Source organism: Oryzias latipes, chromosome 15 (genome assembly GCF_053564925.1).
Source record: "Oryzias latipes strain Hd-rR chromosome 15, Olatipes_Hd-rR_3.1".
Taxonomy (NCBI): Eukaryota; Metazoa; Chordata; class Actinopteri; order Beloniformes; family Adrianichthyidae; genus Oryzias; species Oryzias latipes.
This window is the reverse complement of record NC_136251.1, coordinates 19,974,290-19,997,411: the sequence shown is the minus strand read 5'-3', so window position 1 is coordinate 19,997,411 and position 23,122 is coordinate 19,974,290. Positions and strand designations below refer to the sequence as shown.

At 36.4% G+C, this 23,122-nt stretch overlaps 2 protein-coding genes across 13 annotated transcripts in view; one reads left to right on the top strand and one right to left on the bottom strand.

Annotated features, from left to right (window-relative positions):
• Positions 1–14,403, bottom strand: part of sparcl2 (SPARC-like 2) — a 34,678-nt gene extending 20,275 nt beyond the window's left edge. Inside the window, exon 1 of the mRNA XM_078932170.1 lies at positions 14,268–14,403. The gene's annotated coding sequence lies outside the window, so the exon portion shown is untranslated. The remainder of the gene's footprint in view (positions 1–14,267) is intronic.
• ccser2a (coiled-coil serine-rich protein 2a) overlaps positions 1–23,122 on the top strand; it is a 43,436-nt gene that overhangs the window by 9,477 nt on the left and 10,837 nt on the right. For 7 of the 12 annotated variants that reach the window (XM_011484349.4, XM_023963036.2, XM_023963035.2 and 4 more), the window contains 8 exons: positions 3,979–5,453; positions 5,525–5,733; positions 13,422–13,515; positions 16,982–17,084; positions 17,182–17,362; positions 18,826–18,891; positions 19,028–19,147; positions 22,960–23,100. In XM_011484349.4, the coding sequence (XP_011482651.1) occupies positions 4,022–5,453; positions 5,525–5,733; positions 13,422–13,515; positions 16,982–17,084; positions 17,182–17,362; positions 18,826–18,891; positions 19,028–19,147; positions 22,960–23,100 (2,346 nt within the window). In that variant the 5' untranslated portion in view covers positions 3,979–4,021. The remainder of the gene's footprint in view (positions 1–3,978; positions 5,454–5,524; positions 5,734–13,421; positions 13,516–16,981; positions 17,085–17,181; positions 17,363–18,825; positions 18,892–19,027; positions 19,148–22,959; positions 23,101–23,122) is intronic. The other 5 variants (XM_023963033.2, XM_078932167.1, XM_078932168.1 and 2 more) reach the window with 2 other exon arrangements.

The following is a 23,122-nucleotide window of genomic DNA, read 5'->3' as shown; positions in this document are numbered from 1 at the left end:
TTCTCATTTTCAGCTCTTGTGTTTCGTTGTTTTTTATTATTTTTATTTCATAATCCTGTTGTGCAAACCCCGAAATTATTCAGAGCTCGGGCACATTTTTAACATATCTCTTTTCTGTTTCGAAAAAAAATAAATAAGAGGAGATTTTTATAACAGTGATTACTCTTGAACAAGTCAACATTTTGCAAAAGTATGAATATTTTTGGGCTTGACAGTAGTTAACTTTAGGTTGTAACCCCCCCCCCCCCCCATATTCGTGTTTACTTAAATGTTTCTTTTATAATGACTTGTTTGAAATAAAAAAATAGGTATTGACTAGAGGTTTGAACATGTTTTTTCTTGGACTTAATCTCATCACATAACAAAGGGGGGTTTGGGATAGGATCAACCATCTTTTTGCCCAGCACTTTACTCAATGGGGGAGGAGGAGTCAAACCAATATGAGTTTAACAGATGGCCTGTAGTTTGTACCGCCCTGCTTCTTAGCATATGTCACTCTGTCTAGAACTTAAACACTATGACTTTCATCTTTGCGGTTGTCCTTGGCGATAATATAACATCCAAAATATTATAGAGGCAAAGAGTGCATTTTGTAAATCCTATCAAATTACTATTCAATGTTGGTGCAAAGGGCAACTGTAATTTTCGAACAATTATATGATCACAATATGTTTGATAAATTTTACACAAAAGGCTAATATTATATTTAAGTTTTCTGTAGCTACACAAAAAGTGAAAATGTTGAAGTTTTATTAGTTTTTCTCTTGTCTTAATCAAAGATGAAGTCTTTGAAAACCTCATAAAAATGTTTTATTTCTTTTTAGATTATTAAATTGTTTCAATTTAATGGTGTCTGTTGGCCACTTCACCGTAATCCTGTTTCTTAAATGTTGATATAACGTCTTCTTAAATTTAACATATAAAATAATTCAGACCTTATTAGAAAAGTGTTTTAGTTAGAAATATGACTTGGACCAAACTTTGGGATGTTTGGCTGTTATTAAAAAACACAAACCTTGAAGGAGAACTTAACTCTTGTTTTCTGATTTCATCAAGAAGATTTAAAAACTCTTTGATGCGTGTTCGTTGTGCTTTCAAGACGTTTAACAGGGAAGACTCATTTTACGCTGAGACGCCGTCACTTTAACCCGATGCATCATGGGAGTTGTACTGCGAAACTGCCGCTGATCGCAGACACTCTCTGAGCTTTATTATTTTGTTCACTTGTTCCACGGTCTGACACCGGATCCCATGGAAAGCTACATCACTAAAGATGAGCTTTAGCTGGTATTTTTGTTGGAACTGAGAGACTTTATGAACAGTATCGGAACAAGGAAGTGAAGACTGATTGGTCAGACTGATGACGTGTGATTAAGCCTCCATGAATGATTGGTGGAGACAGTTGAAGGGGCGGGAGTTTTCCGAAAACAGCTGAAGCTGCGGCTAAATTGCAGTACTGTCATTCTTATCAAAATGTCTTTAATAGAATCAAAGAAACAAAGAAAAAAGTATTTTATGATCTTTCATATTCCTAACTACTCAGTGTTTTATCAGGGCCTGTTCCAATTTCCCATGGCACACCTGATCATCTCCCACGGCACACTAGTGCGCCGCGGCACACTGGTTACGGTCTTTCATAATCCTAACTACTCAGTGTTTTATCAGGGCCTGTTCATGAACACAGAGCTAATATCCTGGAGATGGGAAATGTTTTTGGATCAGTGAATGGATAATTTCCCATGGCACACCTGATCATCTCCCACGGCACACTGGTTGAAAAACACTGCCCTAAAGCACCTATGCCACTGCTACAAGCTTTTTTAACAGCATTTTTTATTCAACTCTTAATTTACATCAATTTGAATAGAAATACTCAGAAATGCAATTTTAATGTTAATTTCCTTTTAAATATGTCCTCTATTATGAGAAAAAGCCCATAAGAACATGTTAAAAAAACACCAAAAACAAGATTTTCATTGGAGTGGGTCTTTAAATCAGACATTCTGGCAATAACTTTGCTTTTGAAAAATATTTACTTCATTTCTGTAGCATCGTGCAGATTTTTCTACAATTTTCTTATATTAATTTTTAAATTGTCATAAATTTCTTTTTAGCCAACTGGTTCCTAAAGATTTGGTTTCTTTTCAGAATGACGTTGAAATGTTTTCAACTAACAGTTCGAGATAATACCTTTGCAGCGCACCACAGTTTAAAAAATAAATATTTTCTGTCTTTAATTATCCAAGATTTTAAAAACCAGATTCATAAGAAAATTTCTTATGATTTGATAAAATAAATTAAAGTAAGTAAGATTCTCTGCAACACTAGAGATTCCAATAGTTCTACAACCTTCATTATTTCAATCTTCAAATACATGCACACTCATGACCCCCTCTCCAGGGCAAAGAGGCTTTGGTTGCCCTGCATGCACATGTTGACCTGATTTTGAAAGTGTGTATGTTCATTCTTATTTGTGTGTGTGTGTGTTTATGAAAGAGATTAAAATGATGGCATAGACGAACCATCTCTCCAGTCTGACACAGTGTCAATGGTTAGTCTCTTTCATTGAAGAAACATGCATCCTTGTGTGGAAATGTAGGGCAGTGGAAGCTGTTTTTCAGAAATGGACAACCATTAATGCCACACAATTCCCTTCCCCCATCATCTTAAAAGCTGATTGAGTTATGTTTGTGTCGCTGTATTAGTTTAACAGGAGGTTCTCTTATAAAATGAATTGCCTGTTTTTCTCTAGACTTTCAAAATGATGTCTTTTTCCACCATGAGTGCAGGGGTCTTGCTTATTGATTTCAAAATTCATTCTGACTGTTTTGTCTCACAACACTTGTTATTTGTAATACTTTACAAGCTAGTGTAACATGCAGGTGTACTTCTAACACTTCGACACCTGTCATGTTGCTTGGTAATACTGAAAAATAAAGAATCAGTGAGACTAATCAACCCTTTACTACCCCAAATTTGCCTAAAGACACTGCAGATTTGCACTGCTCACTGCATCGTGGCCACATTCCCAGGTCTGCTTTCCCCCTTTTTCCCACAGGTATTGTCCATGTATTGGTCATTTTTTGTCAGCAAAGTAAGTTATGTGTCATCCATCAATCCAAGCCAAACCTTCTTTTGGCAACTGGCTTGACATGCCATTTCTAGCTTTGGATGGAGTCATGGATAAAGCTTTTTGGGATTGGCATTGTATAACTGTTTGATTTATTTGTTATTGTGCTGTATTCGTTTTTAAAGATTTAAGAGTTCAAGTAAAGTTTTAATTAATGTTATGACATTCTTGTTATACTAAACTAAGTTTTATGGTGCACTAACACTTTTTATAATGTATTTTCCTTTGATTGAAATATATCTGTATGTGTGTATGATATATTCATGATATGAGTTCATCGAATTATCCTATAATCTGACTATGCAAAGCTTAGTGTAATGGCAAAAAGTAATCTATGAACAAACAAAGTAGCCGAGGATGTCAATCTTTTAATGTACAATCCTCACTGTTAAGTAATTGAGCATGTTGAGTAATAATATTAACAGTACAATAGGAAAGTACCCGCACAACTATTTCAGAAGAGTAGACATAAATCCTTTTGTTTCTAAAAGAGACATTGCTACATAGCAACAAAGCTTAGATTTGCACATTTTAATTTGAACAAACTGCGCAACTTGATAAAAGTGAGAAGCTGCATTAATGAGGCTTTTCTTAGGAACCAACAACATGCCAGGAACTCTGGTTTCAGAGACAATTGCCAATAATACTTCTTCTTTTTTTAAGATTGGCAGCAGATGGCAAATACTTTGCTTTTTAACTCCTCTTTTTAGATTCTTTTTTGTTTTTTTTTGTTTACTAACATTAATACGACCTAATAAGAACTAGAGGTTTTGAATAAAGTGTAATTTGTCTGTTGTCATAGTCTTAAAACAATCTAAGTAAAACATTTTTTTCTATTATTTTCTCAGTTGTTTAGATCTCCAACCTCCTCCATGACCTTCCTGACAACTAATGGAGGAGAAAGCCTCTGCTGGGCCTACAATGGTATCCAGATTGCCAAAGTTTGGTGGGCGACCCTCGGCTGGTATCACTAACACCCACTGCAACAGTTTCACACAACCATCTACAATTTTCCAGGATGGCAAGACTTCTGCTCTTGGTGTTCGTTCCAATGGCGTGATTCGCCCATCTCAATTTTCACTGAATTTGAAAGGAGAAGTGGAGATAAATCCTGCTGCCCCGACTACGCCTAACAACTCTAAGGATGGAACTGAGAACAAGGCTCTGTCACAGTTTCCAGAGTTTGCAAAGGATTTGAAAAATGGCTCTCCAGCAACACCTAAAATGCGTAAGTCAGGGTCGTTGATGGTGGCTGTCTCTAGCCCAAAAGCTGTACCCAAGCAGACTTTAAAGATCAGTCCTAAAAGTAGGGCTGATGCCATCCAGAGTTCACTTGGTGTAATTTCCAAAGTGGGCTCTAATGGCTCCAGCATTTCTGCTCGTACAGGATCGGAGTCACGGCTTGCACGGCCTATGTTAGGCTCCTGCTCTCCCCGAAGTATATCCCAAGACAGCTTACCACAGTCCATTGATGACCTGAAGAAGCAAACTCTGGACAGTATTGTGCGTTCAAACAGCTTCACTCACTTTAAACAGATTCCCTCACCCACAGGTGAGCCTATGACGCGATCCTTTTCCTTTAATCGAACTGTAGAGCTGGCAAAGCCATTAGCCAACACTCAGCTGCGTCCCCCTAGGAGCAGTTTACTCAAAGTCCCACAGTTGAGCAATGGAAGAGTGATTTTAGGTATAAATGGAAACCATGGAAGTCCAGGTTTTCTTGGGGGAGGAACTGGGGGACTGCAGTATAGCAGAAATCCTCAAGTGACTAACTCTCAACCCAATCCCTCCACCTCCCAATTACAAAGTACTCCCCGTGCTCTCAAGAAACCATTGCTTCCTTGTTCTGTGTTGACCAAGTCATTGGCCAGCACGGGGTCTGTGGGTTGTAGAATAGGTCAGACAAAACAGCAAAAGCCTCTTTTACCAGACAAGGTTAGGGAAGCCATCGGAACATCTTCTTTCTCTGAAAGTGAGGGTCTTTTAAAAATAGCAGTGGACAATAATGTAACAGGTGTTGGAAATGCATGCTCCTCTAACAGCGAAAGTGATGGAAGCCCTGAAAATGATGTCAGAAATGACGAAAAAAGTGCCTTCAGCAGACAGAGCTTTTGCCAGGCAGCAGCCGAAACTCTGGAAGACATGTCTTTATCTTCTGCCTCATCACTGGACAGATGTGACACCAGTGAAGAGTTGATAGATGACTTGGACTATGTTGGAGATGAACTCAATGACGGGGAAATGTCCAACAACAGGAAATGTGGCAGCATAACTCAAATCCCACTCAGTGAGGCTGTTGAGCTGGATTTGACCAATCTGCCTGGTAATCAAAAGTCATTCATACGTATTTGTTACTTTAGTGACATTTCTCCTGACAATTTTTTTGCATTTCAGAAACAGAAGAAGAAAGCCCTATGCAAGATTCTCAGGGACCATTGGTGGTTTCTTCAGAACAGGGTGAGGCTCAACAGGCTTCGTCTGTTGAGATATCGCCCTCAAACAGCTCTGGTGGAACCTACATGTGGGATGAAGAGGGCCTACAGCCCCTTGGGATTCATGAAACTCAATCATTGGATTATGATGACTCAGAGATTAACAGCATGGTGAGTCTCATACTATTGATTCGGATACTTTGAAGATAGCAATGCACATAGATACTAAGTATTATTATCTAATTTCTACTGAATGAAAACTATGTATTTAGTTTCTTTTTGACTGCTGAATTTTTAAAGTATCTTTACTAAATGTGCAGTAGGCATTCTTAGTTGTAGCTTTTTCCCAAAAGCCCTGGAGTTCAACTTGTCCCCTTTATTTAATGCCTCGCTCTTACATTTTATTAGTAAAAAAAAAAAAACACATTTTAATTGTGTTTGAAACTGTTTTTCTGGTAGTGTCCTTTGACTCTATGCACATTTAATGTTTTTATATTGATGAATGTTGTTTGATTAAGTAAGTTTTAGCAATTCAAAGTACAGATGAAATAATTATACACATCTGAAGCAGTAAAATAAAATTAACAATAATTTTCAGCTATAACCTTTCACATTTTCATTGATGCCAGTTCCTCCTTTTATGAGGAGAGCACCAACCTCCAACTGTTTAATAACTTCACCTGCTTTACTGCATCGCTGTGCCAGGGCGTCTGATCTCAGGACGGCCAGAGATTAAACACGAGTAGGATTTGAAATTAATTTACAAAGCTTTGTTTGGTAACTACTTTGGCTAGAAAATGTTGACGCACGCATCAAAACACTGGATTTGATTTGTGTACCCAACAACAGTGGACTTGTTTGTTCAAATTTTAAATCAGCAAGCAAACAGTTTTAACACTGTGTTTCCAGGCTTAGTGCTGGTATTGGTACAAGCACAAGGATTCTAGAAATTTGCTTTAGTGCCATTCAACATGACCAAAGGAATAAGTTCTTGTATGGATGTGTGAGCATTGAGCATGCTTCCGTCATGGATGTATCTCTTTGACGTAAGACAGACCAATTTGACATTTTTGGCGGGCTGGTATAAAGCCTGCACAACAAATCAAAAACTTATTGACATCACAATATGAGCTTTTGCAATACGCATATCGCAAAAGACTGCACAAACTGGGATTCATGGTTTCTTTAAATGGTTACACAAATGCAAATATAGAAAAACCATTATGTTTTCAAAAAATACCATGCACACAGGGTTCCTAATTCCTATCTACCGTATTTTCCGGACTATAAGTCGCCCTTTTTTTCATAGTTTGGCAAGGGGTGCGACTTATACTCCGCAGCGACTTATATTAGAAATAAATTGAAATAAATACATTGTTAACCCTCCTGTTATGTTCATTTGTGAGGAACAGAGATGATATTCCTGGGTCAATTTGAGGTATGAGGTATGTTAAGTGTTAAGAGTATGTTAAGTGACTCAGAGAATCAGCAAACTTTTTTTTACAGTAAGATCTTGAAGGCTAACAACATAATATTCTATTTTCCAATGATTTCATATATTCAGAAATGCAATAAAAGTGAAAACTGTTTCTACAAATACAGGATGAAAACAGAGTATTAGTTGGCCAATGATGCTTCATGAAAAGAATAAATAAATAAGTTTGAGAAAAAATTACTGTGAACTTATTAGATAAACAGTCTGCTATGATTGTGTCATTTAAGGTTGTGAAAGTTAAAATGCGACTTATAGTCCAGTGCGACTTATATGTGTTTTTTTCTACTTTATAATGCATTTTTGAGCTGGTGCGACTTATACTCCGGTGCGACTTATAGTCCGGAAAATACGGTATATTAGTTTTGGACAATCCTACCAGAAAGGTAGATAGATGTTGTTTAGTGTGTTCTGTCTCCTATTGAGATAACTTGCAGTGCAAGTTATGTTGACTTTTATTGAAATACAACTGTTGAAATGAAATTGAAATGATGGATTTTCTTTTTTATGTTTTGCTATTTATTCATGTATTGTAAGTCATATTGTCTTTGCAATTTTGATAACTTATCACTGTTTTACACATAGCAAGCTTTCCTCTTATCGTACCGCTCTAGCTGGTATTGGTTCTGGTGTCATGTAGACATGCTCTCTAACTGCTGGTGAAATTGTAAACCCGGTAAACTAGTCTATTCAGATAAGAATTACATAAATAATTTAAAAAAAATGTTAAACATTTTTTAGCATAAATATGCTTGTTGAGTAAGCTAACTGAATCATTTGAATCTCTTATACTTCATACTAATTAAAACATTCCTGCACTGATCTGCTGGTGATCAGTGATGTTTTTTACTATCACTGTATTTTAATGTGATATTATGCAATATTGTAATTACATTTGTGAATACAAAGGAAAAGTAAAAGCAGGATTAGAGTAAATGACTTGTAATCATCATCCAGCCTTAAAATTGCCAGGTTTTGTTTACCCTGACAATGTGTATCCTGTGGATTTGTCTGCAAGCTGTTCTTGGATCAGTTGCTACTATCATTTAAACCCTTGGGTCTTGCCACGAACCTCAACAGATAAAGAGGCTCTGATTTAGTGGAAGCTGGAGGGAAAAAAAGTAAACTGGGGATAAAAGGAAAGGGATGACAAAGAGAGAGATGTAGTGATTGCTAAAGTGCAGCGATTAGCTCAATGGGGAATTTGCCTGCGAGATATTTAACAGAGTTGCACGATTGGAGGAAATGAACCCATTTTCTGTAATTAGATGCACCATGCTCCCTCTACCGCCAGCCTTTTTCTTGCCACTTCTTCTCAATCACTTAGCATTTCTATTTTTTCTGCCATCTTGCATGAAAACTTAAATACTTCAGAGGTATTTCCAAAATGTTTTCCAATGTTTGTAGGTGTATGCTGCATAGTAGGATATTAATACATCTTTTGACAAATGTGACTCATTTAGAGATGTTCGTTTATCTGAAAGTAGTTTCTTGCTTGCTCACATGACTGTAAAATAGACTCTTGCCTCAGTTAGACTTCCAGAGTGCAGAGGTATTTTTGGTCCACTTGGAGGAGCTGTAAATCCTTCAGACTCTGAAATGTGAGTGTGTTTAAGGTATGCCTAAATTTGTGTGTCAACTTTTTCCTGTTGACTTGTAGGTGTATCTGCATTGATATAACTTCTTCATGAACTTGTGATGATATTCCCATAATGTACACTGCAGATGAACACAGTACAGACATTATTGGACTTGATGCTTTCTATTGTTCACTTGTGATAAAAAATCCACAGAAGGAAGTTTTTTTTTGAGGTTCTGCATCTGATCAGAGCTTGGGACTACATCTAAGATGTCAAAGCGTTCAAAGAAGACCATCTTCTTTTGCTTTTAAGACTGTCATTGTATTCTTACATACATGATAAAGTTGTCACCTTCAAGATTACACTTAAGTTATGTTTATTTACATTTTTATGAATGTTTCTTTAGTATGTTAAATAAGATGTAGAATTTATGGTGCCAAAAAGTTCACATAGCCTTTTAAGTTTCAAGTTTGGATGTTACTTAAGGAAAATAAAATAAACTTTTAGGTAAACCAAACAAAACCTTTGGTAAAAAAATACTCTGACTAAAGACATTTTGGATTTGTGATTTCATTTGATACTTTAGAAAATGAAACTGATTACTTGTTTAAGATGAACAATTTGACTCAAAAACAACCAGGAATGCATAAACTAAGTCCCCCTTCTGGCCTTTTGCATTAAACATGGAATGTCACTCATTTGCCTCTGTGGTCTTATGTTAAACGTCTGCAGTCACTCATTCTTGGTTCATTAATTTTATCTTTAATTCTAGGTGGATCCTGGTTGAAAGGGGTCAGGTCAATAATGTTTAAATAAGTGAGGTGTTTAAACCTTTTGTCAGCAAAGGGCCAGTCATTTATGCTTTTGGTGCTCCAGCTATGCTATGGCTTTAATGAGGCATGAAGCTATTGTTTTTTGTGTGAACCTATTTAACCCCAAACCCTAAAAAAAACTTATATATAAAGGTTTTGACATATATATTGATATATATGTTTCACTTTGTCTTCATTACCACAGTGAGGCTGTAAAAGTAGTTGTTTATTGGAGCCATGCTGATGTGAATAAGTGGAAAACAACAGCAGATTGTCATAATGAATGCAAAACTATATTCACTGCTTAAATTGAGATGATTAGATGTAATTAATGAAAGCATTATGGTTAGTTTTGATGCTGAAAGTTCATACTGCTGCATTCAAGGAAACACAAATAATAGGATTCAATGATTCTGCTGGAGGTGGCAGAGAGGAAGATGCTGAGAGTGTGAGAAAAGAGTGTCTTGTGGCGACCCCTGAAGGGAAACGCCGAAAGGAAAATAAGAAGAATGTTAGAGATGTAAACAAGAGACATAAAGAACAATGGAGTAATCCGTACATTCATTAAGTTACTTGTGTAACTATTATTTTAACTTCAAATGTTCTGTTTTACTTTGAACGTGTGAGTATTGTATTACTAAATACACCAGTGATATGGAAACAACTGACAAGTAAAAATGGAGGATTTAACTGCTGTCAAACTGTAAAAAACATGAGATGCTAGTGGAGCACAAATGAGGAATTGCTGTTGTGTCAAAGGCCTCTGGGGGGGAAATGCCTTAAAGCTAAACAACTGTCCTGCTCAAACATTGTCAGGTAAAGCTAGCAATTTGCAGATCTGCCTTTTATTCTTAAAAGCAAAGCAGCTCAGACGGCAACACTATTGGTTAGATTTCAAAGGCAGTGTCTGTCCTGCATTTTAAACACAGGAGGTCAAATAAGAATATTGCTCTGCAGAAAAAATATGGTTTTATTTTATTGGCAATAATCATTCCAATTCAAATTAACTGAAGAGAAATATTAAAAAAAATTGATGAAGCATTAAAATCTCTACTATATAAACATTGAGCTAAAACTTTTGTTTTGAGACTATGTTTAAGGTAGCTTCTTTGTAGAGCGAGGAGCTGCTTCAAGGTTTGTCAATCCCTTATTTTCACTCTGTTTTGCAGTTTGCTTTGCTCTAACAGGTTCACTCTGTCTCCACTGCACTGTTTGTGTTTGTCCCTGAATAGTTGCTTCTGCGGAGCTTAAAGAAGCAAAATATTTACAAGAAAAATGCTGGTATTTTAAAAAAATAATAAATAAAAATATTGCGCAAAAGTCATCCAAATGTATCTTGTCGGCTGAATCACTTCTCGGTTTTCATTTTTCTTAACAGCAGTTCATACGTTTTCTTTTATAGTTTAAAATGGTCAATTTTGGAAACTGTCTTGATTTATAAATTGTCTAATTTTTAATTTTTACTTTTACTGTAACTTATATTTACTTGCCTTCTTATGGTAAAATCCTACTGTCGAGATGAGACCTTAATCTTAATAAGATTTCCTTTACCAGTTAAAACTAATAGTCCTTTCACTAAGTGAAAGTCTTTGTAGTTTAGTTTGGGATTCCCTTCTAAAGCTAAATTAAAGAAAATATTTAACAAAAATCGAATGTCTTCTATATCGCTTTTCTTTTTACTTTCTTTCTTGGCAATTTGATAAAATCCTTTATACACATGGGCACCAAAGTGCATTATTAGATGTAAAAATACTTATTATATATGTTTTTGGAAAAACGTCCAAGTTATCACTGGTCTCTCTGCACATTCCAATTTGCCACCACAACACTTTAAAACAGTATTTAATATTCACCTCATTTGAGCAACAATTTTTTCAGCCAGGCAGTAGCCACTAGATGAATAGATTTCATTTGATTTTTGAGTTGAAGGACAAAGCTTTAACATTTACTTTACATTACAGATGAAATTCTATCTTGTCTGATTTACCATTCTATCTGGAGTCTATTTAAATATAACTGTTTGTATACGTTTTGAATGTTGAACTGGGAGACCTTCTTACTTTGAATTTACCAAGAAAGTTTGACTGTTTTGATCCCTTCTTGATCCGTCCATGTCGGTTTGAAAAAAAACAACAAAAAAACAAATTGAGATGGAAAACCTTGATTTAGACTTTCAAAGGTGGAGATGTGGTAAAGTTTAGTTTGATACAGCACAGTATCACATCAACAGCAAGCACATTTCATAAATCTTCAAGTTACAAAAAAAAAAGTCCCACACGTGTAAGAAACCATGTCCAATTAGCCCAAGGCCCTGTCTGTGCAAGAGATGAATTTCTTTCATATCAACTACTTTCAACTCTGAAAAGTCCTCCAGGGCTGCTGCGGACATATACCTTATACTTCAAGACGGTGCCTTGAATTTTCCAGTGCTGTTTTGCCACTATGAAATGAATGCTCCTCCTCGGGCAGGCTATAATTCTGGCACTGTACCGGGCATGCTTGGCTCCTTCGCTTTTCAGGTTCACATGCTGATGCTCATGACTCTTTCCAGAAGTAAAACTTCTCTTAAAAGATTGGAGCTGCTCACAAAAGATACATGTTCTTTGAGGAATGCAGAATGAATGAGTTTGTGGAAAAATAATACCTAAATGGTATTCCTGCTGCAGATGGATAAACAAGCTGTTGAATAATGGGTTGTGCTCGTTTTCCTCACAGATTTTCTGTACTTAGGTCTATTTTTTAAATTGATAGTATGCCTGCAAAATGTCATTATATTGTGCTGTTGTAATTACTGTAAAGCTTGGTTGAAAAAAAAGGTGTGTTTTTGTTGCATTTTAATGCATATCTACAAAAGCATATTAAAAAAATCTTAAATGGCAACAATACCGGATAAATGACTACTCGGATACTTCCTAAATCAAATAACGTTGAGTTGTGAATCATATTACATATGAACATTTTTCATTTCTCTGTAAATATTATAGAAATTATTATATTATAGACATTTAAGGCAAACTTAAACTTACTTCTAAGGCTTTTGTGGCGTCTTCAGTGACTTTGGAAAGCCTTTGAGATCTTTAAACAAAGTTACATACAGTCAAAGAGTTGAATGATAAAGGTAGTCAACATTGATTTTGGCTCTGTGTCAGAATATTACAATTTTATGTGAAGTCCACTTAACTCTCTTTGCTATTAGACCTGAACCGGGTAAGTAAAGAGATGGTACATTTTGAAATACAGCTAATACTACGGCGAAGATATTCTTGCTGACAACAAATCTCTTCAAATCTATTAATATATTTCACATTTTCTAAGAATTTGTTTAGAGTAAAAAAGACCTAACTTTATTTATCCAAAGGGGAAAATATTGGTTAGTGTTTCAAAGAATCCAAAGAAGAATCCAAATGACTCCTAATTGGATGTTACTTTTCTAACAGCCTTTTTTCTTGCTTGAGTTGTGGTTTTTGTTATCACAACAATTTTTCTGGTCTTTTTCAGAGAATAAAGACGTTTTTAAACTTTAGGGGAAAAAAAGATGTAAAAGATGGATCCATTGTAGCTTAATTTTAAAATGACAACAATTACAAAATAAAAGCTAAGAATGCATGCCTAATTAAATCACTAATTTTGCAAAGCAACTAAACCACAATACAAATAATGGTCAGATCCCAGAACGATGGGTTAAATTGACAAGCTTCACAAACCTAAAATTACTATTATTAGGTTAAGCAAGAAACGCAGGTTAAGCAGCTGACAGGTGTAATTAAGACATTTTCAGTTAAAACTAACATCTTCCTTTTGTTTTTTTGTGTATCGCTAAGTGATATACTGTAATTTTAAAGCAGGACATCTTCTTCAAAAAAACAGGTTAATAAAATATTGGCATCCTACAACATTAGTTATTCTGTTAAACACAAAGTAAAACCTTGTTATGTGCTTCCCTGCTTTATTTACATTGTATCCCATGTTTTGAAGGATATTTTGAACAACCTGGACCCCTTGAGAACTGGAGATTTGGATGATGATGACCTCATGCTGGATGTGGACCTCCCAGAGGATGGCTTTCATGGTCAGCACACCAAATCACATCAAAACACTCATACAACTTAAAATTGTGGGAAGCTTTTAGGAAAGTGACAGACTCTATGCAGCTTTTTTAATTTATCAGCCTGAGGTTGTTGTTGTTTTATGGATGTCATGTAAAGCTTATTATAAATGTATTTTGCCAAAGCGTAAGCTTTTAATAGATAATTTATAAGTGATTCTTTTTTTGTGCTCCTTCATTCCTTTAATTTTGGGTTTCCGCAAATTTATACCTAAAAGCTTTTTTTTATGTAAATGAATTTATGCACACACACAAGGTTGGAAACACAGCAGAAGCTCATAGTATCTTAGGAGCATCTTATTCATATACTTCCCTCGACAACAACAGTATGTTATTGGCGTGATTGGCCTAATAGCTTTATTTTTTACACATTACAGCACCCACTTTGTTTTGGAAACATCAGTCTGAATAAGACTAGGAACATTTGGGTAAAATAGCTGCTTTGTTTGAGATATCAGATCACATGATGATGCTATGATATATAAATAATGCCCGGGAGAGAATTCTTTTCCCCCCTCATCAGCTCTGTGAACAGACCTATCAGGGTGTCATTCGTTGCTAATGCACTAGCTCACAGTAAATGACTCCAGGAGGCTGAACATGCACAAACAAGGCTGCTTTCAGCACCATGCAGTGCAGTGGAATGTATGGAGTAGGCATGCTGAGGTGAGCATACTGCATCAAATGAGCACAAGGACAAACATCAATACACTTACCGGTAGGCACACAGATGTCAGCTTGTGGTTTAGTGGCACAGCTGTTCCTTTTTCATGAACTTTTACTTTTCCGAATGTTATTACGATTTCTTCTGCAGTGGCTTTGGCTGGCACTCATTCTGTAAGTTGTCCCACTTAAAAAAAAATTAGGTCTGTAGTGATCATCATAGATATACTTTAACCGAGAAAGACAGATTCCAGGAAATCACATTACATGATTTTTGACCACCTGGCGTCCACATGTGTGGACATCACTTTGTGGGTTATATTACCACAGTAGTTAATTATGCTTAACTTGTGACTGAAATAAGAAAGGCATACTAAACAAGAGCTCTGGTCTTAAAAGGTTTAAAGAGATTATTTGTAAATTTCTTAATTTCCTTCATGCATATTAGTCGTCTTGTCCCCTTAGCAGAAAAGCCGCCCCAAGGAATGATGTTTCCACCCCCGTCCTTCACAACTGGGTATGGGGTTCTTGGAATTCAACTCCGCATTCTTTCCCTTCCAAACATTATGAATGCTATTATACCAAGGAGTTCCATTTTGGTCTCATTTAACCACATGGACATGTGCAAGTTTAAGCAGTGGGACCTTTCCAGGACTGTTGGTTTGTAGTCCATAACAACATAGTGTGTTATTGTGGTCCCAGCTCTCTTCAGGTTTTTGACCAGTTCCCCCTGTAGTTCTTGTCTGTTCCCTCACTGTTCTCAAGATATTTTGTCACAGCAAAAACTTGACTAAGGTGGCTTTTAGCATATTAGAAGTGGACACAGACGGGAACGAAATAAAACAACAAATCCTAAAGAATAGTTCTTCAAAGTCAAACAGTTGCGTCTACAACCTGTTATGTCTAAGTCTGTAACAACAACTTCTCAAGAAATAGACCCAAAGATAAAGAAATAGACTAAAAAAGAGTTTAAAACAAAAGAACATCTGAAACGGATATTATATTCTAGAGAGGTTATAAAACTTGTTTAAATTAAGAAATTACCTGGCATATGTGCATTGCAGGTGTATCGTAGTGTGACGACTATGGAAAACTAGGTTATATTTTACATTTTAATTCTTAGAAATAAGGTGTATTTCTTTGTTATTTTGATGATCTAACCTGATAAGTCAAACAGACAAAGTAGCTATACTTTTCTTTATCACTTGTAATGAGACAAAAATGTATGGATAAGCTTTTCAAGTTCATTTTTCCTTTACCTGTTGCATGTTGCTGCAACACTGCTTGTACATAGCAACTTTAATAATGTGTGTTTGTCACACAACTAGTGACAATGTTGTCTAATACATAAATTAGTCATGATCCAAATCAAACGTCCTTCTGTTAAGTATTTCTGTTTCATTAGGCTGTGCCTCCAAGACACAAACACATAGGACTATCATTTTTATCAGAAAACTTTAGTAAAAACCTAGCTTTAGCTATGCTAACTGTGCCTAATCACCTTGCAGCTTGCCGTCTGTAAACAGTGGTCTTCTGGTTGCTGAGGGGCCAGGATGAAGAGAGAGACAGGAATGTTCTCTCTGGAGGAATGTGATTTGGAGTGTCATTCCTTCCTACTCCTTTTCGGGTAGCAGCCATATTTATAGCCCACTATGTCATAAGCAGAGCTAATGTCACGAGCAGTAGAATGGTGGGAAGGCTAGTAAAGCCCAGCCCACAGGGCAGGCCATGGGATGCGACAGAGGGAAGGGTGTTTCTCAAAAAGACCCCCTAATTCTGCTAAAGAGAGTAAAATGGAGAAAAAGACTGAGGATCCCGGATTTTTTTCTCCAGCTGTTCAGCCTTTTGATGTAAAAGAGGTCCGAGTTCTTCTGTCTCAGCTGGTGGTTTCCTAGCTTGGGCACGAATCAGTCACCTCACTTTTTCTCTTACCAGCAGGGGTACAGTCCTCTCTCGTCTCTTCATGTTCCAAGGGAGTTCCCAGAAAACCAAGCCTGTCAACAAAAATATTGCCAAGCGGGCTGGGAGATGGGTTGACATTTCTCACTGACACTTTAACAGATTACCAGCTAACAAGACCAGAAGTCATTCTTCTATTTGTTTTGTACTTTTGTTTTGGACTTGGCATATACTCGGTTCATACTTTTTGGGGAACTTTGATTTAAAAAAAAGTTTTTTGGAATGTACCATCTCTGTGTGAAGCAGGGCGTCTGCTCCAGTGCTGTGCACCGACTCTCAGGGTGATGTATTATAAACGGCACCACTGAATTTGTTTGTAAGCTTAGATTTTCCGTTTCTTTTGCTGCTTTCTTCTTTTTATTTCAGTCTAATCGAATGGAATCGTCACATACAAAAAGCTAAAGGTTTTTTTTTTCTTTTTTGTGGAATCGTTTTCTGTTCTCAATTTTGTCACAGTCATGGTTCATTTCACAGCTGCATACCACTGTCTGTCACCAAACACTTCCATCCTCATTGTGTGCAGAAAAAACTTTTTGCAATTGGAGGTACAGACAGAAAGAAAGAGGCATGATTAAAATAAGGAATTGATTGCAGATTTTTTTTAAATGGACTGCAACAATGATAGACAAAGAAAAAAAAGGACAAAACCAAGCACTGCAGGTTACTTTTAGTGTCCATTAGCGCTAGCAAAAGTGAATTTTAGACATTATTTTCAAAAGTTAGTTGTTTATGCTTTTTAATGTATAAAAAAATCTGAATTGTTTTACCCCAAAAATTCATTTCATTATAAAAAAAAATCTGTCTGTAGATTTTGACAGCATGTCCCAATTTGAACGCTTTGAGCGAGGCAGCCGGCACGGACAGAGACGTAATCAGCACCACTGGAATGGACCAGAGCTCAATGATAACAGGTTGGTCAGATATTCTTTCTGGTTTCTTTTTTACCCGTCTGTGACATTTCTTAGCCTGTCGGGTTTATGCAGGTTATATACTTTTTTTCTTTTCCAGAGCTCATGTCCTCCGTCATTTCGATGGTCTCAAAGCTTCAAGGACGTCTTCAAGGCCTCTCCAGTCTAAAGGCATGCAGCACGAGTGCAGATCGGCGCTGGATGAACTCACCCTTGAACACATGTCTCAGGACTGCAACTTACTGAAAAATCAGCTGCTCAGGCTCAAGATGTTATTGCAGGTCAGAGCCACATTTGCAGAAGAAAGTCTAAAAAATATAAAACGTATATTGTATATGTCCTCCATCATGAGAAAAATGCCACAAGAACATGAGAAAAACACACAAACAACACAATTTTCATCAGAGTGGGTCTTTAAATAGCATTTCCTGTGAATATCAATATTTAAATATCGTATTTAGAAATATGTAAAGTGCTATCGTGTAGAAATCAAACTCTATTCCATGCAGTAAATATCACCCCACATCTTAAAGAGGCAAAAAAGTTTGTTTCCCTTTACAAAAAGAGTAAGTCAGCAGTTTTATATTCTAGACATTTGTGAGTCTCCACTGCACTCACAATTGTTTCCTGCAGGTCAGCTTATGCATAAATGATGTGTGCGTCTGTCAAGCTGTTCACTGCACAGATACTTTGTCTGTCAGAGAAATTCTCTTAGAGGGAATAAAACTGCAAAAAAAGAAAAGACCAAATAAAGAGAAAACATTTAAGCAGAAAGAAATGTTCACTCCAGTATGAAATGCACTAAACACTGCGCTCTGCAAAAACACATTAGGATCCATGCGAATTCATAAGGGCACAGAGACATGAGCACATCGCACTGCATAAATCTAAATTGTCTTGAGTGCGTTGACTTAATCTTGGTGCTACGGCGTAGGGTAAATATTGATATTTTTCTCTGCATTTAGATTAAATGTCTGCTATAAATGGGTTCTCTGTGCTTTCTGCAATTAGACAAGCACTTTGGTTGTGTGGCCTCAAGAGGAATAATGTTTATTTTGCTCAAAAACTAAATTTGTTCTTTGTGTTTTTTTTCTCTCTCTTTGGGATGTGGAGCTTAAGGCATCAATTGTAAAACTCCCTCCTCTTTTTGCTTCATTGCACTAAAAGTCATCCTGCACGATTCCTATTTTACACTCTGGTCCAACTGGACAGAAATCAGTAAGCTAATGAGCATCAGGAGGAAAATACACCCAGATAAAATAGAAGTGGTACTCCACTTAGATGAATTGACAGGTTAATAAAAATTGAATTCCTTTTTGTGACCCGTGACAACACAATTCATGTTACACTTTAGGACTCTGATGAAATATTTGTAGAAGTTCATATTATATTTCCAGGCCAAATAAATTAATTGGAAGGAAAGCAAACAGGCAGGGAATTGCACTAAACATACTGCAATCATGTAAGCACACTGAAGTTAGAATGTTTTTTTATTTTGGGGTGGGGGATTTATTGGAATATATATAGCGAATGCTCAATGAGAAATGGTGCCTCCGGTATCTAGTGCTGGTGGCTGACAGTTCAGGGCCAGAGGAGTGTATGAGCAAAAAGAGTCAAATTCCCTCACCATTGTGAAATATTAGTCCAGAGGCATGCCTAAGGAAATTGCTATTGATTCAACTCACAGTGTTTTTGCATCTGTGTCCTTTTTGTGTGTTTTGCGGATGGGCTGCATTTGCTTCAGCTCGAGGAAACCGACCTTCCAGGAGAGATTTCTGAGGAGACAGAAGAGAATACTTCAGCAGCTCAGGTATAACAGCCGACCCCAGGTTTATAATTGTTCACTAGTTGTACAGTAGACACAAAGAAATCAGATTTTATTGAAAAAAAATCAACTTTCCCTCCTATTACAGCAACATGTAATATACTATATTTGTTTTTTCCAGTTAGACACACTAATGAAAGAAGTGCAGGAACTCAGGGAGGAACTGAGGAGTCGAGACAAAACCATAGCTCAACTCACAGCAAAATGCCAACAACTGCAACAACTTCAGCAGGAGCAAACTGTGAGTTTGTGTTACCAAGCAAAACAGAACCAATGTTGTACCCCGATTTTTCAGCAGAGTATTACCCAAAAATGACAGGAAAACAAGTGTTTTTCCAAATGATTGCCAAATAATTTTACAGCAAGGTGATGTCAAACATAAACTTGAGCTACTTTTCTTGTCTACAGTTTAGCATTTACAGTAGTTCTGTTCTGAATGGTATTCATTTACAGTAGTCTTTCTTGGTTGTGGTCTGTATGGACCTCTGCTCTGCATGTTGTGCTCATTTCCCTGCTCCAACACACTTGATGTAAATGACTGCGGCCTGCTATCGAGTCTGCAGAGCTGATGAGCTGAATCAGGTGATTCCAATACAGGTTTACAGAGTGTTACTAAGAGAAGAGGCAATGCTGCATTTTAGTTTGCAGGCCTTTTTTCTCCAATTCATCTGAAATGGGATGCTTTATAAGTCACTCCGGAGTATAAGTTGCAGCAGTCAAAGAAAGCACGATAAAGAAGAACAAGATTATATAGATATTGCTCTGAAGTATAAGACGCTCTTTTGGTAGAACATTATTTAACAAAAAAAACAGGACCATCTTAAAATGCAAACAATGACGGATACATAATAATAACTACTGTTAACGCATTTAGCTTCATGAAACATAAGAGGAACTAAATAAGTGTCCAGTTTATTAGCACAATATATGTATAATATATATAACCATGGCATATAAAACATTCTAACAAGTTAGCAAACTCTTTATGTTGATTCAAATCTCTAAATCCGTTGACTTCTTCATTGTCTGTGTTGCTGTAGAACAATTCTGCCGAGGTTTGCGCTGCTTCCTCTGTCCCTGTTATACTGTTACACTTACCTACAGCGCCCTCTAGCAGTTGTTAGTGGTAAAATAACAAACACATGAGCCTATTTGTTTTTATAAAAATTCCAAATAAGTCACTCCTAAATATAAATCACTCCCCACTGCCAAATAATGCAAAAGAACGCAACTTAAATTCTGAAAAATATGGTACTTAAAAGAAAAACAAAAAACAATAGTTATTATATCTAATGTCTTTTTAAAAATTTTTTTTTTGGGTCAGAGCGTTCTTTAGTAGCTGCTGAATAGTGGTTAGTTAGAAATATTAAGTATTATTTCAACAGAAACACTTTGAAAGATAATGGTAGAAATATTCAGCCTTTTTTTACATGGAAGACTGAAAACCTTTAGGAGTTCACCACCTAATGCTGGTGTCTTGGTTAAACTAGCAAGCACTCTCTATGTGGCTGATAGCAGCCAAGAAGAATGAATGCATTAGGCAACAAGAGCTTTTCTCACACTGACTATTCAAGCTCAAATGAAGCCCCTTTATTTTAAGTCTGTGTCTTATTTTAAGCCGAGAAGCTGAACAGGGATCAGTGTGTACAGTGTGCTTTGAAGACTGATCTGTCACAGAGCTCGAACTTGAGTAAGTGTTCATGCAAAGCTTTGTTTGCATTATTACTTTAATTATGACTCGCATTTCCACCAACAACAAACTAGCAAGAACCTAAATAGTGAAAAATGTAAGGGAGATATTTCCATACCACCTAAATTTATTTTGTAGTGGTCGCAGGCACAAAACAGGCACTGCACCCCTTTACTCATTTAGAAAATACAGTTTAAGCCTTTTGAAAAACCTTCTTCCGGTGTGAAATGAGATAGAATCATTTAAACACATTTTTTTGCTGAACAGTTGGAATATTTTGGTTGACTCCTACTTCCACTACAGTGGGTCTCCTCTGCCTGCCATCACATTTTGTTCAGTTTTGACTCCATTTCTATGCTCCACATATTTCACAGGTATTCCCTTATTAGCCAAAAAATATCTGGTGACATAATTCAAATCTCATCCAATTTGACAAATGCCAAAATGTCAAACCTGGAAGCATTTGACTGTCCACGTGCTACCTTGCCAATTAGAAGTAACACCCATCCACAAGCAAAGGAAAAAAAAACAAAGTTTTACATTCTGTGGATGACTTTTAGAAATTTTGATAGTGTAAAAGTCAAAATGTTCTAGAAATAGGTCAACAAGTAGTTCCTGAGTTGATGCTTCCCTCGAAAAGTCAGAATTTGAGAAATTTAGCAAATCTTACTTTCCTATTTCCTCAAAAATGCCAGCAGTATTAGACAAAAAAAAAGAAAGCCCTGTGCAGAATGCTGTGGTTTTTACTTGTCCCATAGGCTAAAATCTTTTTAGTGTTTCTTTAAAGAATAAATGCTTCTGTTGTTTTACCATTAGGGCCGCTGAGTTTGATATTTCTCCCTGAAATTGGTTTAGAGACTTTACAGATCTCTTTAGCAGCTCTCTGAACAAATGAGGTCAAACGTTAGAAACTGCTCAGTTTAGACTGCTGAAAGTAACTAAAGTGACCATAATGGAGATTTGAAGAAGCAAAACAGCAGATGTGCTGCAATAACCGTAGAATATAGTGTCTTTGGATGCAAAAGTCCGGGGGAAAAAAGGGGAATCTTGGGAGACTGAGAAGGGACTTTCTCAGTTCTACTTGGCAGATTGGATTTTTGGATGCTGTTTCCATTAGTGTTGTGGCTGCTGTTGATGATTAGACTCTCATCCTGTTTAAACTCAATTGTGTTTTCATCTACGCTGAAAAATAGCTGCAATTTTTGTCAGATCTTTTAAGAATCTCTGTGCAGGAGATTATGTTCTTTATGTGGATTTAAAAAACAACAACACTTTAAACATAATGAAATGTTGCAAATGTACTAATAGTGAGCGTTCAGGGTAATTGTCAGATTTTGACTGCTAAAAAGCAATTAAAATCATCTGTTTTTAATGAAAAACGTTTTGACCTGTTTGAAGTATTTTTATTGAAAAAAAAAAAAACGTTTTTTAAACATAGGTTTTTTGGCAAACATGTTTATTCTTGTTCATAATATCTTTAACCCGTACTAAACCAGACTTATTTTTTCATTAAAATGAAATAATGTGTATTTTATCGCAAACTACATGGACCACAGTGTTTGTCACCATGTTTAAGTTTTTGGCATCTTCAGTGTTAATGTTTAGCATTACTGTTCCCATCAAATTACTGTATCACTTAATTTATAATTAATATAGCCAAATACATTTCTTTAAACACAAAAAGTACATGTTTAAATTCTTTTTGCCCTTGGCCGCTGAGGTAAAAAGCATTAATTTATCAGTGACCAAAATACAAATAAGCAATTACAATTTCTACATGTCTTACTTTCCTAGAGTGATATCTCAAATACAGACATGTTGGTGCTTGCACCATCAAAATTAAATACAACTTAAGAGTTTGTAAGTTGAAACTATCAAAAACACCACACCTTTAGTAAAGTACTCCAGCATTAATTTTGTTTTTAATTTACATTGCATTAAAAGGGCCTTAATCACCTTAATACATGCATTCTGAATTATTGTAACCTATTTGTATGAACAGATAGAGAAACTTTGTGCAGAGATTTGTGAGTCAATATGCGAGTTAAATCATTTACCCATAAGACCTCCAAACGTCTGAGTTTTTGTCCAGAGAACGTATTTTGTGTTGCATTTCCTCTGGTAAGGGTAGACTGTTGACTGACAGTGGTTTCCCTAGGTACCCCCAAGTCATCGTGACTATATTGATTGTGGCTGCAAGGTTTGTCAAGCAGAAATGCTTTGTTTCTGGTCTTGACATTTCTTCCTATCCCATAGTCCATGTATCTTCTTTTTCTTCATTATTATCCAGTAAACTTACACTTGAAAGTATATTATTTCTATTTTTTTAATTTTTTTATTTATTTTTTTCTTTTCCAATCCAGTCTTTTCCAGGACAAACTAGGTGTCAATGCCACCACCAGGGGGCCCCCTCCTCACTACGACCCCACGGTGGCAGGCAGGGTGAAAAACGTCATCTCTACGACAAAGCTACCCAGACGCACTGGAGGCCACCAAACCATGCTGTGAGTCAGATTATTACTAAGC